General features: G+C 41.4%; 1 protein-coding gene and 2 long non-coding RNA genes across 4 annotated transcripts in view; 1 reads left to right on the forward strand and 2 right to left on the reverse strand.

Annotated features, from left to right (window-relative positions):
• The window catches only part of LOC106005877, a 73,482-nt gene extending 62,680 nt beyond the window's left edge, over nt 1-10,802 (reverse strand). Inside the window, exon 1 of the long non-coding RNA XR_006606846.1 lies at nt 10,678-10,802. This is a non-coding gene — a long non-coding RNA (uncharacterized LOC106005877). The remainder of the gene's footprint in view (nt 1-10,677) is intronic.
• The window catches only part of POPDC3 (popeye domain containing 3), an 18,396-nt gene continuing 1,408 nt past the window's right edge, over nt 1-16,988 (forward strand). Inside the window, exons 1-3 of one of the 2 annotated variants that reach the window (XM_045080261.1) lie at nt 1-179; nt 14,800-15,539; nt 16,484-16,592. In XM_045080261.1, the coding sequence (XP_044936196.1) occupies nt 15,055-15,539; nt 16,484-16,592 (594 nt within the window). In that variant the 5' untranslated portion in view covers nt 1-179; nt 14,800-15,054. Of the gene's footprint in view, nt 180-202; nt 529-14,799; nt 15,540-16,483; nt 16,593-16,988 lie in introns of those variants that run through there. The other variant, XM_004753429.3, reaches the window with a different exon arrangement.
• Nucleotides 16,548-16,988, reverse strand: part of LOC123392130 — an 18,680-nt gene continuing 18,239 nt past the window's right edge. Inside the window, exon 3 of the long non-coding RNA XR_006606845.1 lies at nt 16,548-16,842. This is a non-coding gene — a long non-coding RNA (uncharacterized LOC123392130). The remainder of the gene's footprint in view (nt 16,843-16,988) is intronic.

Below are 16,988 nucleotides of genomic sequence, written 5' to 3' on the forward strand. Positions count from 1 at the left end.
GAGTGGGCTGCGGTCACGGCGCGTCCCGGCGCGGGGCCGACGCCGGCCGGGTGGGCGGCGTGGAGTGCGCGAGCCGGACGCCGGGGGCTTCGGCGCCGGGCAGCCCGACTCAGCGCGCTCGGCTGGGAAACTTCTGTAGGCGCAAGGCCGGAGCTCGGCGCAGGGTCGGGGAACGAAAGGTAAGGAGGGGAGCCCGGGGGCGCCTCGGCTGCCGCCTTCCGGGAGCTGTCCGCACCCTCGCACCTAGCGCGCTTTGGTGCAACTTTGCCGGCGCGACTTCTACCCCGGCCCCGCCCCAGGTTGGGGGCTGCGAGGCCGCCGACCCCCCGGGACCGCCTTTGCTTCGCCGCCCTGTGCCCCGCGCTGCCAGCACCGCCGCTCCGCTCCCGGCCCCGCTCCCGGCCCGGCTCGGGCCAATTCGAGCCCCGGAGTCCGGGTGGCGCCGCTCGCAGCTCCGCCGGCTGAGAGTCCGCCGCTGAGGGCTCCGCGCGCACCAGCCCCTGGCAACTCCAGTCGTCTGCCCTCGAGGTGAATCTTTCCCCCAGATCTTCTGTTTGCCCCCCTCTTGCCCAGGCACCCTGGAGCCCAAAGAAAGGGGCCAGATTTTCGAGGGAGAAAAGCTGGTCCAAGGGACCCTGACAGTCTTAGGGTTCGTGGGGAAGTGCAGCGGCTGGGAGTTCCTTTCCCTGTCTGCTAAGGGCCTGACTAGGGTCAGTGTTTTCACACTGAGTTGGGGACACGGGAAAGCTGCCTCATCAAAGGTCAAGCTGACCTGTTTTCTCTACTTGGGGATCCACCTTGGGAAAAAAAGGAAGGAAGGAAGGAAACAAAACCACCAAATTACCTAATCACCAAGGTCAGTTACAGAGGTATAATACATTGTGAGGGTCTGTATTTTAGGAAAAGATTAAAGGCACAGAATCAAAATACAGTAATAGGGCTATCCCCCCCCCAAAAATGTTTTAGCCAGGAAACATTTTTAAAATATGAAAAAGTTCTACATGTGACTTATAAATGGAAAAGCACAATTAGAAGCCCACTTTTGAACGTAATTTAACTTGATTTAGTAAACATTTAGAATGGGACAATCTTCCTTCCTGACTTTTTATTCTAATTCTTGTACTTGGGTTTGAATTTGCAAGCTTGGACATAAAAATTGAATTTTATGGAGCCTTAAAAAATTATTGGTCCCTGTTCATAGTAAGGTTTGGTGGTGGCTATTTTCTGTTCTTTTTAATATTAGGGAGTATTGCGTGGTCATATTCCTTGCATGACAGGACAGTAACCTGGCATTGTTCTTTGAGCCAAAAGTAAACTAAACAAGAACTACATGAAACTAAATACAAACAAAACAAAAATTAGATCTCCTTCCACATTACAGAATGAAGAGGTCTAGCTGATCTCAGATGATTTTAAGGCTCTTTTCCTTCCCCGAAGACCAGAGAGTTTAGGATAGAAATACAAACTGAAATGTAGAGTAAGATATTTTCTGTTCCAAAATTTTATACTCATAAACTGGGAGACACTGGAGAAATGAGTTTCTTTCATCTCAATAGTGTCTCAAAATAGCTGAATCATCGTGCATCCTGTGCTTCTAAATGGTGACATTCTTTGCTTATTAAATCAAAACATGTGCTGGAAAACCAAACTCCCAGGCTTCTTAACCACAAGACTGACTAAGCATTGACACATTGGAGCATTCACGTCTGCTTATTTTGAAACAGTCAAGATCAAGAATGGTTATGAAGTATTGGCTGTAGTATATGAGTGTAAGAACACATCAGCAACATGGCAGGCAAGAAGTTTCAAAACTGCTTTGGAAAATATCCAAATGATGGATCGATCTGCAAGCCTGCAAATTGCAGTTGAAATTGGTTTTTATAATTATGGTTGTTGGCCAACTGAGATTGAGAACTATAGAGAGTAAGTCAGAATTGACAAGAGTATATTGAATCATTAATTAGATTTTTTTTTTTTTTGAGGAAAAGGGAAAATGTTTCTGTTACCCAAGTAGTTACAAGAGAATGTCTTAAAGTGCAAGTTATAACAAGCATTTTTATTTAAGATTTTATTTATTTATTGGTTAGAGAGAGAGAGAGAGACAAAGAGCACAAGCAGGGGGAGGGGCAGACAGAGAGAGAAGCAGGCTCTCTGTTAAGCAAGGAGCCAGATTCAGAACTCGATTCCAGGACCTGGGAATCATGGCCAGAGCAGAAGGCAGACACTTAAACGGACTGAGCCACCTAGGCATCCTATTATAGGCATTTTCTAAAAAATTAAATAAATTACCGAAAGTTGTTGACCTAGAGCAATGCTGGATCACCCTCTGACCCAAAGAATACAAAGACTGATTCACACAGACCCAACATGAGACCTTCTCATTTTGTTCTTCTTCACTTGTATTCTTCAACAGAATAATAAACTCTGGTGACTCTTACACACACTATGAAATTGGTTCTAGAAAGATAATCAACTGGCTGAGCCTAGACTAGAATCTTCATTGCTCTGGGCCTCATTTTTCACTCCAGACCATGCTGATAAAACCACTGAGGTTGCGGAGGTGTTGTGACTCCTGAACAGGTCAGTAAATGGAAGACCTGGTGACTGGCACGTTGTCAGAACACAACTAGTCATAATTTTCCCTGTCTCCCTAAGTAGGTGTTTGTTGATTGACTGAACAAACTATAGGATGAACAGTAGGTACAGTTTTTGCTTTTATTTATTTTTTTTAAAGATTTTATTTATTTATTTGACAGAGATCACAAGCAGGCAGAGAGGCAGGCAGAGAGAGAGGAGGAAGCAGGCTCCCCGCTGAGCAGAGAGCCCGATGCAGGGCTCGATCCCAGGACCCTGAGATCATGACCCGAGCTGAAGGCAGCGGCTCAACCCACTGAGCCACCCAGGCGCCCCCAGTTTTTGCTTTTTAATTCAAAAACTCTGTGTAGCAAAATCTTGATAATAGTTGAGTCTGGATAATCAGTATATGGAGATTTACTATCTAGTATTTTATCTATCTTTGTATGTGTTTACTCATAAGAAAAAGAATTTAATCATGGACCTGGAAAAAATGCATAAGATACATTTCTAATCTTGCACTGCACTTTAAATTGCAATTTTAAAATTATTCTATATGGCTTGGAAGGATAGACACAATTATATATAAGGAGTGAGTGGGTGGAGAATGGTACTTGAGAATAATCCATGGGGATCTTCAATTTCTGAGGAATTTTTTTATTATAAAAAAGACTTTTGGGGCGCCTGGGTGGCTCAGTGGGTTAGGCCGCTGCCTTCGGCTCGGGTCGTGATCTCAGGGTCCTGGGATCCAGTCCCGCATTGGGCTTAGCGGGGAGCCTGCTTCCCTCTCTCTCTCTGCCTGCCTCTCCATCTACTTGTGATTTCTCTGTCAAATAAATACATAAAAAAAAAAAAATCTAAAAAAAAAAAAGACTTTCAAAATGACAATGATGTTTGTTATTGCTGGTCATTGGGTTCATGGATTTTAGTACTTTGAAATTTTTGTATTTAAAAATTTTCAAATTAATATAAAATCACCTTATTTTATAAAATTGTTATAAAGAATGCAAACAATACAGATATATACAAAGACAAAAGTAATGTATCCCCCATTCAGAAATCATCATCTTTAACATTAAGTGTAGATGGTTCCATGTCTTTCCTTGCATTTGTACAAATAGAAGGATATAGATCATGTATTTATTAATACATATGTATTAATATGTAACATATTACTCTGGGGACACAAATAATGTGTATAATCTAGGGTTGGTTTGTCTAATTGTTTGTGTTCAATCTTTGATGGACATTCTAGAAAACTAGCTTGTTTGAATTTTCATTTATGAGACTTTAGACTATCTCTTAAAATATAGTATTTATTTAAAAATTTAGTATGCAGGGACACCTTGGTGGCTCAGTGGATTAAGCCTCTGCCTTCGGCTTGGTCATGATCTCAGGATCCTGGGATCAAGCCCCACATTGGGCTTTCTGCTCAGCAGGGAGTCTGTTTCCCTCTCTCTCTGCCTGCATCTCTGCCTATTTGTGATCTCTCTCTGTCAAATAAATAAATAAAATCTTTTTAAAAAAATTTAGTATGCAGTAACTAACTTTAAATGAGTCTTACATAACTTAGGTTTATTTGCATATAAGAGATATTTTTAGCTATTTAAAATAGATCTCATAATTTGAAAGTAAGCTTAAATTGTATCAACATTTGAATTTCACTAAAATGCAAGCTCCAGGAGGGCAGGGATTTATTGAATTATTGCATATTAATTAACAATATTTTTCTGGCCATTTGAAATTTCATGACACAGTCAATTATGTTATACTGTTTGTTTTGAAATTAAGCATCATGTCAATGCAAGGGAAATATTAGGGAACAATTTAAGCATAGCACAGATTTTTTGCTTGCTCGTGGATCATTTACTCAACCAGAATACCAGATGAATATATTAAGCTATAACCTGCTGACTTGAGCCATATAGGAATACACAACGCACAAATACCCGTACACCTGAAACATCTGCCAGCTACCTTGGTTCACCACAGGTCATCCTGCAAGAGTGGGTTCTGCTATTCTTTTGCAGTGGCACACTTTTCTGTATAAAAACACAACCTTCAGCATCCTGAGAATGTCTAAGCATCTTGATTCAACATGTCAAATAGTGCATACAAAAGGAAAGGTTCAATAATGAAGAGAAACTTGAAATAATCAAACATTTCAAAAGAATCAGGAGAATATGTATATTTCCAGAAATAAGGGATTGGCCTACATTGCTTATCCACAGGCAGTGCTGCCACAATAAAAGGAACATCTATGGTTGGAATAACTTCCAAGTGTTACAAGTCAAGAAAAACAAGACCGAAAGAAATAGAAGAAATGGAAAGATTGTAGAGCATGTGGATTGAGGACCAAACAAGAAACAGTCTCCTACAATCAAAGAGAAAGCTCCTATCTCTGTGCAAACACCTTGAAAGGAAATCTCCATACCCTGCAGAAGTGCTCCTTTTACCACTAGTGGTGGCTGGTTTGGTGGTTTCAAACATCACTGGCCCTGATGTGTGGTCCACCTGGTTTATCTGGCCAGAAAAAATGAAAAAGACTCTACCCAGTTAGCTAGATCACATGAGCTTTTAGGCATGTGAGAGAGAAACATGAGAACCTGAACTACATAAACATAGAAAGGTGAGTTCATTTGCTGCATATAGGTCACTTGGAGGAAAAGGAAGTGAAGGTGTCTACCTTTGATTCATATCAAGAGAAGACCATTTAATGGATCCATGGATCCGGCTTGTCTTGCATTTTTCATCATGAATGTCTGGTGAACTTACTGCTTGACATGATAGCAGCTGCTCGAAAGTGAATGGCCTGCTTGTGCCAAGATTACTGCTGTTTCGTCAGATTGAGAATTATAGGACACTGATTGGTCCAGCATGGGTCCACCATCCCATTCCTGTGTTGCTCAAAAAGTTGTAATTTCTTTTTTTTTTTTTAAGATTTAATTTTTTATTTCACAGAGAGAGAGAGCACAAGCAGGGGAAGAGGCAGAGGAGGAGGGAGAAGCAGGCTCCTGCAGAGCAGGGGAAGCCTGATATGGGACTCCCATCCCAGGACTCTGGAATCATGACCTGAGCTGAAGGCAGTGGCTTAACCCACTGAGCCACCCAGGTGCCCCCAAAAAGTTGGGGGCAAAAAAGTTTTGGGGGCAAAAATGCCACCCAGGTGCCCCCAAAAAGTTGGGGGCAAAAAAGTAATTTCTTAAGAAGACATTTAAATTCACTGAATCTAGAACCGAAGGGAGAAAACAAGAATGTTATTGATTTGTTCCAGTAAGTCCAGATATTTAGATTCAAACTGTACATGAAGCAGTGTGTCATTATTTGCATGTCTGTCTGGGAGTGATTCTGAGCTCTATCATTTGTGTATCCTTAGGCAACCTCCTTCACGTCCCTGTACCTCAGTTTTCTCATCTGTAAAACAGGGACAACAGAACTGTATATTTCAAAAAGTTGTAAGGATTAAATGACACAATATTTTAGTATTCTTAGAAACATGCCTGGCACATAGTAAATGCTTAGTAAATGTCCAGTGCTGGTAGTAACGGTGGTAGTAGCAGTCATAGTAGTAAATGAGGTTCAAGAAGATGGCAATGAGATATTGCATTAATTCCCCATCGCTCAACTCATCTGAATGTCATGGAGTCACACAATGAGAAGAATTACAGAGCTATTTATTTGAGTTTCTGTAGTCTGTCTTTTGAGTGTTAATCTCTAGATGTGTCTGAGACATCAAGTATTTGCCCTATGCATATGGCTTGGTTTTGCAAAGAACTAAGCTGGAAGTCACCCAAGGAAACTTGGTATTCCAGGAATTTTGGAGATTGTATATGAATGACATAATTATTCTGGAAATTGCCCATGTGTCCAAATGCTTGACAGTGTTGGGTGTCTGACTCCACTAAGAAGAACCTGTAATGTATAACTGGGAACCACTGTGAATTTACATGTAATTCCCAGGGCCGTTCTTGGTGTCTTGTTTTCCAGATACTATTCTTCAAAAGTATTACTGTTCTTACCTGATTTTCCTGATTTAAAGCTAGCAAAGATTTCATGTCTTCTTCCAACTCCATCATAAAATGCAGATTATTAGATTAATGAAAGTCTTGTATAGTAAGTACTCATAATTGGGTGTGTGTATTAGTTTCCTACTGCTTTATAACAGAGTACAACAAATAGTGGCTGAAAACACCACAGACTCATTATCGCATAGTTTTTGTGGGTCAGGAGTCCAGGCACAGCTGAACTGGCACACTGCACTCCTCGTTTGGAGTCCAAGGCCCTCTTCCAAGATTTTCAGGTGGTTGGCAGAATTCAGCTCCTTGTTGTAGGACTGATATTCCCGTTATCTTGGTCACTGTTAGTTGGGGACTACTTTCAGCTCACAGAGACAGTCCTTGGGTTGTGACCCCCATAAGCAGTTCACAGCATGGTATCTGCTTTCTTCCAGACCAGTAGGAAAATGACTCTCTAAGTTTCCCTCTCTAGTCCTACAATCTTATATAGATTAATAATCACAGGTGATTATTCTAGCACCATTTGCCATGTAATGTTAATCAAGAAAGCCTCTGTCCCATCTCATTCACAGATCTGCCACACTCAAGGAGAGAGGATTATAGCATGTGTAAACCAATGAGACAGGAATCTTGGGGGCCATCTTACAATTTTGCCTATGTGATAAAGTGAGAAATCAGACACAGCAGCAAGTAATCAAATGGACATTAGCAAAGATATGAGAATCAGAGAAGTCCGGTGCGGGCTGTAGGCACATTCTTTAATTTTCTCGAGTCTCAAGAGAAGCCAAGTTCTCATAGGTATGGAAGGTCAAAGGCATATTCCAGCCCAGAAGCCTAGTCATACATGAAGAAACTCGTATATTATATGAAAACAAAGGCTGGTATAGACCCTGTGGAATCCAGAAGACCACAATTCAATCTCCACTACAAAATTTATGAGATTATCTGTCTGGGATTTCCAATGTATTCCATGAGGTATCATCAGAAGATGAAATGAGAAAATGAAACAATGGGATATAGTTGCTTGGGAAAGTGTAATTCTCCCAAGGCAAAAGGAAAAAGTAGTGACTTCCTTGGTAGGATAAAGAGGCCAAGAGCTATAGTGAGTTTGGCCACCACCTATGTAGGCAGAAACCAGATGGCGACATCTATGCCATGGATAACATCTGATGATTGTAGCATGTGAATATTGTAGCCAATATCATTTACATTTATATCAACTCTCTGTTCTTAATCTTAGATAATTCTTCCATATTTATACACTTCTACATTATACATATGCACTGTTTGCCCAGTGTCATGCCAAGTCTTTTTCATTTCCTTTCTCTGTTAGTTGAGAGGCTCTAGACCGGCACTGTCCAAGAGAAAGATAATGCAAGTCACATACGTAATTTTAAATTTTCTAATAGCGACATTGAAAAATAAGACATGGGCAGAATTAACTTTAATGTTTTATTTAACCCAGTATTTCTAAAACATAATCATTTCAGCCTATAGTCAATATAAATGTTATAATGACATATTCTTTATCTTTATGCTAAGTCTTTGAAATCCACGTATATAACACATCTCAATTCAGGCCAGCCACATATGGCTAATGGCTACCATATTGGACAGCACAACTCTAGAGTTCTAGCTAAGGCCTCGGCTCATGGGCATTTAATTTCAACTCTCATTCTCTCTGTGCTCACTTTCTAGCTCCTCTTGCCAACCCCAGGCTTTCTTCAGTATTGCCTTGCGCAATAGGAACTATTAAATATCCCTCTGTCCTGCCTATTTTCTGCTGTGAACTCTGCAGGTATACCAAGAATATTCGGTTAATTGAGGATGAAACTGTGTTCCCCTTTCCTCTGATTTCTTCCCAAACTTTGGGATATCTTAAAATTCCAAAGGGTCTTCAACCCTTCTTTGATCCTCTGTCTCAAGACATTTCTTCCTTTCACTTCTCCCTCACAGTAGAATATATGCTTTCCTGTCTTTCTATGTCCAACATCTAAATCATTGATTCAGGTATTAGATCTCACTGGGGCTTCTTACTTTTTCCAAAATTATTCTGAATACTGCATTTACAGCTGGGCATTGTTATCCTTATCAGTCATTGAACGTTTATTGAAGACTCACCCTGTGCTAGACAGAGGGGAATTCCATAAATATTTCCATACACACACACGTAAAATAATCAACCAAGGGCACCTGGGTGGCTCAGTTGGTTAAGCAATTGCCTTCAGCTCAGGTCATGATCCTGGAGTACCAGGATCGAGTCCCACATCGGGCTCCCAGCTCCATGGGGAGTCTGCTTCTCCCTCTGACCTTCTCCCCTCTCGTGCTCTTTCTCTCTCAAATAAATAAATAAAATCTTTTTAAAAAATAAATAATCAACCAATAAAGCTGACATATGACCAAATATATATGACCAATGATCAATATATATATAAAATGGTCAGTATAACATAACATATGATGGAAGCCATGTTGACAGATAATAAAGGCCATAAAATTTCAGAGCTAGAAGGTGCAATTCAGGCCACCCTGTTAAGGAAAGCCTGCTGCAAAATATCCACAAGGCTTGCGCCCTCTTGGAATCATGAGTGGCAAGGAAGGAAAATGCTTCCCCACCTGAGCAAAGCATGGGAATGAGAACACACAAGGCAAAAATGTGCCTTTCCAGCTCCTTCAAAATAGGAATTAAAATCAGATCCTTTACCGTACAGGCTGTTCTGGTGTCTCTCAACCTCACCATCCCCCAACAGTTCTTAACCCTGGTTGCTCATCAGAAAATGCCAGTGCCTGGGCCTCACCACAGTCAGTAAGTAATTAAGTGAGCAGTCTCTAGAGTGGGGCCCCAATCATAAACGCAGTGTTAAGACCTGCAGTCTGAATTCTGTTCCACTACTCGGCTCTATATTTGAAGCCATGCTAGGAAAAGTCTTCTATTCCTTACCACATAGAGTCATGTTATTTTAGAGCCAAAAGGGACCTCACATTATTTTGTCCACCTTCCATTTTACCAATGAGGAAACAGGTCTAGTAAGATTAAAATCACACAGCTCTTTAGGGGCACGGCTAAAACTAGAACTTTGCTTTTAAGTAACACTGTCAGCCGAACCGAGCAGACGCAGAATGGAGCACTAACACCAGCACTGCTGGCCCCGGCAGACAGTGACGATCAAAAGCACAAGAATAACCAGTGCAGAAGGACAGCCAGTGGTCAGCCAGGAAGGAACAAAGCAAAGGTCCGGCAAACAAACAAGGATAATTCAGAAACCATGCAGGAACAACGTAAAACAATGACCTTCAAACTTGAATGTGCATCAGAATCAACTGGGAACTAATTGGAAGGGCATCTTCTTGGGTCCCTTCCAGGCTCAGCAATTCTAGGGTGGGGCCAGGGAAGGGACAGTCTAACAAGCCACCCGGGTGACACTTAACATCAGTGACTTGAGGATACCTGCTGGGAAGCACTAAATACTAATCTGAGGTACAAGAGTAACATTGTCCTCCAGGGATGGCTTCTTGGCCATTGGAAAGTAAAGACTCAAGGGTGGGTTGGTTATGAGGGTACCCCTACCAGCCGTAGGAGATCAGGACCTGGATAGGGAAGAACAACTGAGATCACCCCTGCAGGAATAAGTATATTTAGAATTTGAAATTTAAAGTTGGGTAGCCACCAACAGTAACATTTGTATTTGCGTATTGAACTGTAATCCTCTGGGTGAAAGAAAGCTTTTAAAAAACTGAATTCTCCAAAAGGCTCAGCTTTGTAAAAGACAAGCCACAAGTACGGCAACACCATCTCTCTATTATTTTTAAATTTGCCAAGAAGTTTTAATAGAGATTTCCTCATCTGAATCTTTGAGCCCCCTTTAGAGTGGACCGAATAAGTGATACTACCTCTGCTTGACTGATGAATAAAGATGCCTGAATTTATCTAAGCAACAAGGAGGGAATGAATGCTTACATTCTCTAAACCCGGCTACTGTGGAAGCAGAATAATAAATGTGGTGTAGTCTGTGAGCTTCGGAATCAGGCAGGACTGTGTGGAATGTTAGTCCCCGTATGAGCAGGAGGCCTGAAACAATTTGCTTACCTTCTCTGGGTTTCGATTTTTCTCATCTGTAAGATGGAGATGTAGTACCTTCCCCAGAGGGTTGTTGTGAAGGTTCGGTGAGGTAATTTCTAAATACTTCTGGCAAGTAGGTCCTGAGTAAGTATACCTCCCCTTGAATAAGTAGAGAAAACCAGCTTTAAGCAAATGATTATTTTTGCATATGGAACACATACCAAAGTTAGGATCTATTCCAATTAATGAGTAGAATATTGATGGCATTTTTATCTTCTGGGTTGCCTAGCAACCAAAACTAACGCAATACCACAAGCTACGAGAGTTGTTGTTTTTAATCAGATTAAAATTCCACTGCTCTTAAGGAACTCAATTTCTATGAAGACAAAAGGATTCCCCTATGAGTTTGGAGCTGTGCCAGACGTTTAAATAAGCAGTGTCCCACCTCCTCAGTTATTTTGTACCAGACTTTCTTGGATGTTGGAATAGTCCCTACTTCTTTTCCCCTGGGTGACAGAAGATTTTAGATCATCCATTAAATCGGAGAGAAAATAGGCATGGAGAAGGCAGCCTGCTTGCCCCTGGATAGCGGGGTACTCAATCAACGCTCCCCGAGGGCCAGAAATACAAAAACATTTGTCTTTGCCCCTTAAGAGTTTCAGAAGCTAGGAGAGGAAGTCCGCCAGTGTTGAATAATAATACAGCAAATTATTTCACGAGTGCCTTTGTAGGTCTATCTCCCTGGCTCCGGGGTGAGCATTACGGATGGAGCCGTACATGTGGATATGGAAGGTCTTAAATATTTGGTGTTAGGATTATTATTTTCCTGGCAAACCAATCTGGACAGAATATCCCACTGTGTCCCAACACGTTCATATCCGATTCCCAGCCTTGAAAGGTGACCCTGCGTGCTGGTGAGGGCATGGCATTGAGCGGACTGGGACTCCTACCTCGCCACTGGGACTTCCTGCCTCTCTTACCTCAAGCCCGTGACTTGGCCAATCTTGTGCCCTGCTTTTCTCATTTGCAAGCAGGGCAACGAGCCTCCCTCACGGCAACGAGTCTAATGCAATGAGATATTAAACGTACAAGTTTTAAATAGATAAACCCAATTTCAGAGCTAGTCTTAATCCATTGGTCCCAATTCTCCATCATATTTCATGGATCATGCTCATACCTGCCTTTAAGGTTCCTTTCTAACTTATTCCTCTATAACTCAGGGTCTTACAGTCTAAGGAGTAGAAAGGGGGGAGCTGGGAATTATTGTGTTTATTTGCACTTAATTTGTGTCTCCATCATTTGTCCATGTGCTCATTTCTCTTGCGGGGAAGGTGGGCTTTGTTGCTGGAGAATCTATTGTGCTACTTCAGCATCTCAACGTTTATTTACCCAAAAACAGGACTTAAGGCCTCCAGACCTTCTAAGCAGGCAGCTGGCTGATGAATCACGTACAGTCAGAGAGTGCTGCTGGCACACATCAGAGGAACACTCACGCCCGTCACCTGCCCCTGTCAGTTCTTTCTCTTCTAATAAAATACATCTGTTTTGGTGACTGAATAAAAACACACCAAGTGGAGAAAGGCTGAGTGTGGAGTAATTTAATCAGGGCAAGTCAGCACTCCGTGTTGCTGTGTGGAGTGATACAGGATCAAGGATAGGAAGATGATTTGGTAGCAGCTTCTTGAAACAGAAGCCGCTGGAAAGGACCGGAAGTGAAGTTCCTCTGATGAGCACAATGGGTCACCCTCCTGGAATGCAGGTGGCCCAGTCTGTCCCCCAAGTCCCGATCGTCAGGGGACAAGATTCCCAGAAGCTCCCTTCTGCATTGCCGCATAGGTTTTACATGGCCCTTCTCTGTTAGCATCATTTTAACATTTTGTTGAGGATTATAAATTTTTAAGGAAGTTCAAACCGAAGTTCAGAGCTCTGCCAGCAGTGCTTTTTAATATTGGCTTTCGCGGCTGTGTTAGGTATCCTGAGGAACTGATTAATTTAAAATACCCTAGTTTTAAAAGTGAAACAGCAGGGAGACTGACATTTGCAGTCTGGTATTCTGCGGTTCTCACTACTCATTGTATTTTTTAAAAAATTTTCTTTGTTGTGAATATCCAGTAGTGTATAATTCTGTGTTGCGCTTAAAGAGGAGAAAGTAAACACTTTGAGGGTGCTGTTCTGCCCCGACTCCCATCATCTCACAGAGTGAGGGAGGAGGCACGAACTAGGGGGCACGGGGGGGGGGGTTAAAGTACATTTGAAAGTAGCTTTAGTACAAATAACAATGCAAGTTCTAGGTCTGTGTTATTTACTTTTTCTTTTTTTTAATGATTCAACTGGTGATGCTGTTAAAGGCATAGTTACTTGCTGAGAAAAGGATCCGCTATCCAGGATGAAGAGCCAGAACTCCAACAGCGGCTCCTTTACTTCCATTTCTAGTTCTGTTGGTGATTATACTGTTCCCTTTTTTACTTCAGCCAAGTCATTTTCACCTCTCCATGTGTATTTTTTTTTTCTATGAGACAAGATCTGTGATATTTGATATTTTATTAACAGGTGTTCTGGAAATGATCTATCTCAAAAATAAAGGCACTAAATATAGCACTTAAGTTCAAGGCTTCTGAATGTTGTTATGGTTTAAAAATCCAGTCTACTGAATGCTTCACAGTGAAACTACTTATTGTTAAGAAATCTGGGGTAAATGATACATATCCTACAGCTCTATCATCCCGGGTGAATCTCTCCTGACTCAGATCACACATTAGCATTTTTACCATATGGCTCAAAGGGTAGAGAATATATGTGCAGAGGAACAAGTCAGTAACATTTTTTGACCATCTGGTAAATAAATGTGTAAGCAGCAGGAATTTTAATATTATTTATTTAGTTATATGGGTGCAGACTTTAACTTGAAATAACCTCTAATACAGTAAGGTAGATCTGAATTTATATGTCTCAAATAATTTTGATCTAATTCATGAAACAGAATCCTGGTCTACTCGGTGTTCTTAAAATCAGACTCCTGACAAGGATAGAACTAGAGGGTACTATGCTGAGCGAAATAAGTCAATCAGAGAAAGACAATTATATGATCTCTCTGATATGAAGAATTTGAGAGGCAGGGCGGGGGATTGTGGTGGGGGTTAGGGAAGGAATGAAACAAAATGAAACAAGATGGGATCGGGAGGGAGACAAACCATAAGAGACTCTTAACCTCAGGAAACAAACTGAGGGTTGCTGGTGGTGGGGGGTATGGATAGGGTGGTTGGGTTTTGGACATTGGGGAGGGTATGTGCTATGGTGAGTGTTGTGAAATGGGTAAGCCTGATGGTTCACAGACCTGAACCCCTGAGGCAAATAATACATTATATGTTAATTTAAAAAATCAGACTCCTAATTACGTGTTTCTCGTGTTTTTTGTTTTAGTAGGGCTCCTTACAGTGCCTCATTTAAAGTCTTTTTCATGAGAGGCCCCATGATTGGATCCAGCCTCCAGGCTTACGGGCAAAAGTTCTGCTCTATCCTGACCCCTGGGTGACCTGAGATAAATTATTTGGCTCTCGAAGCCTTGAATTTTTCATCTTAGAGAGTGAATACCATTGTCCAACAGTTCTTTCTCGGAGGGTGGGCCACGAAAGGCCATGGATTGGTGCATCAGAATCATGTGGTGGGGGGGTGCTGTCAAGATACTAACACAGGCCCTACCTGTAGCATAGGCCCTCAGACAGTCTGACTCAGTATGCCTGCACAGCCTATGAATCTGCATTTTTAGTCATTGTCCCAAGAGATTCTGAGGTACACTGAGCTATTATTATGAAGACGAGTTGATGAAAACACCTAGCTTTCTAGCAAATATGTAGTTAACAGCTAGGTCTAACAAATATTAAAATTTTGGGAAATAATTTTTTATTATTACTAAACATAACCCTAAAACTATACATGTTCTATCCTAGAAACTTAACAGCCTTTGTGCTCTCTCTGTATTATTCTTTTTAACTAGAGCAAATATATAATTATGTCAAAATAAAATGTTAAAATACATTCTAACTTCATAGAAAATAGGATACCAACTTGAATAGTAATGCTGGGGATTCAGTTAAATATACCCCTCAATTTTCCTTGTCTAATTAGATCCTTCTTTTTTTTCTTGTCCAGGAAACTGTAAAATATCTGTGGACTAGATCTTATGAACTTAAAGTCTAGTCTGTGGACTAGACCAGATGAACTTAAAGAAGCTAGCCTGGGATTTTTAGTGTTTCAAGATCTAATCCCTCCAACCCCAGGGTCCAGGCTGTCTCCGGTTTTATAAGGACGTAGGGAAACTCTGATGATGGAAGAACAAAGGACTTAACTACTCGCTTCCGTATCATCTAATGTCAGCTGAAGAGTGAACCAGACAGAAGGACAGCCATGGAGAGAAACTCAAGTCTGTGGACGAACCTGATAGATGAGCACCCAGTCTGCATCACCTGGAAACAGGAGGCCGAAGGAGCCATTTATCATCTTGCCAGTATTTTATTCGTCGTAGGTTTCATGGGCGGCAGTGGATTCTTCGGGCTCCTTTACGTCTTCAGTTTGCTGGGCTTGGGTTTTCTCTGCTCTGCCATCTGGGCTTGGGTCGATGTCTGCGCGGCCGACATATATTCCTGGAATTTCGTGCTGTTCGTCGTCTGTTTCATGCAGTTCGTTCACATTGCGTATCAAGTGCGCAGCATAACTTTTTCCCGAGAATTCCAGCTGTTGTACAGCTCCCTTTTCCAGCCTCTGGGGACCTCGTTGCCCGTCTTCAGAACAATCGCTCTGAGCTCTGAAGTGGTGACTTTGGAAAAGGAACACTGTTACGCCATGCAGGGGAAGACCTCCATTGATAAACTCTCCCTGCTAGTTTCGGGGAGGTTCGTACTCTTGGTCCTTCCTCTATAGTAGTGATTTCCGCTGTACAAGCTACTAGCTGGTGTTTCTTTTTGCTACGCTTTTCTATCTTAACGTAACACAGTCCTGGGTGGTTTTTAGCACTGTGAGGCATGAGAAACCCCTCGACACGTACGTGAGTCACGGACATAGGCATTTAGAGTATGTGCTGTTATTTACTCGAAGCAGGATATAATCTAGAGCCTTAATATTTCTTCTTATAAATTTGTCTGGATGTGCTATTTGTTTCCAAGCTAGTCATTGAGCATCAAGAACAGGATGGTGCCAGCTTCAATTAACAGTATACTCAATGTGGGCATCCAAAGTACTTTAAGTAAAAGACTCTGATGGGGTGTTCTTTCAAGTAATAGAGAACATTTAAGTTCTATAATGATCAATTTTTTCAGTATATTCTAGAATTGCCCACTTGCTAGAAGCGGGGGCATATATTTGTAGGTAGATAAATTTTGAAAACACAAGGTTTGGGGGAAGAAACAATAATGTTTAAATGTCTTTAAAAGCTTAAATATTTAGTCAACAGAGGTATCTACAGTGATATTCCTTTATATTCTGCAGTGTTTCCCTACTTAATTTAAAATCTGACTGAGTGCATTGAAACTTTGTCTTGAAGTATCTTGAAATATAATAAATCCACACAAAAGGGCACATACCATCCATGTACACTTTGATGCGCTGATAAATTTTACCTAATATTCTAGAATCCCAACTGTGAGGAACATCTGTACATGTTCAATCTTACAGGAGATTTTGTCACTTACTGTAATGTATGAATTTAATATTTTAGCCTACAAAATTTTAAAAGCATAAAGGCCACCAGAGATCTAAGATACTGCTCCCTCCCCTTTGCCTCCGGTTATGGGCTTGCTTTCTCTTTCTCTCAAAAATGATGTTCTTTGTGTTTGGGTAGGATCAGAGTGACCGTTGATGGCGAATTTCTGCATTACATTTTCCCCTTCCAGTTCCTGGATTCGCCTGAATGGGACTCACTGAGACCCACAGAGGAAGGCATCTTTCAGGTAAGGGATAACTGGACTGCAGAGTGAGCACTGTCTCTTCCAAACAGATGTTTGGTTTAAAAACCGGCCACCAAGTAAAGCAGAACAATGATTTATATTCAACTTTGGAATGTACTTTGCAGCATGCATTGACTCCCAGTTCTCTTGCTGATTACCGTGTCTGTGGAGGGCCAGTGACAAGAAAAAGAACGGGTTTTGTATATGGCAGAAAGAGTCCACAAAAGATGCTCTTCAATTTTCCATTGCTTAGCTGCATATATGGAGATTAAAATATAATTAATTGAGATTTAACTATAAACAAAACACTGCCACTGACACAGTGTAGAGAAACACCAAGAATTATTGCAAAAATGAGTGATTCTTAAGATTTAAAATGCTAATAGATTTCAGTTGTTT

Source organism: Mustela putorius, unplaced genomic scaffold (genome assembly GCF_011764305.1).
Source record: "Mustela putorius furo isolate JIRA1106 unplaced genomic scaffold, ASM1176430v1.1 tig00000450_pilon_pilon_pilon, whole genome shotgun sequence".
Taxonomy (NCBI): Eukaryota; Metazoa; Chordata; class Mammalia; order Carnivora; family Mustelidae; genus Mustela; species Mustela putorius.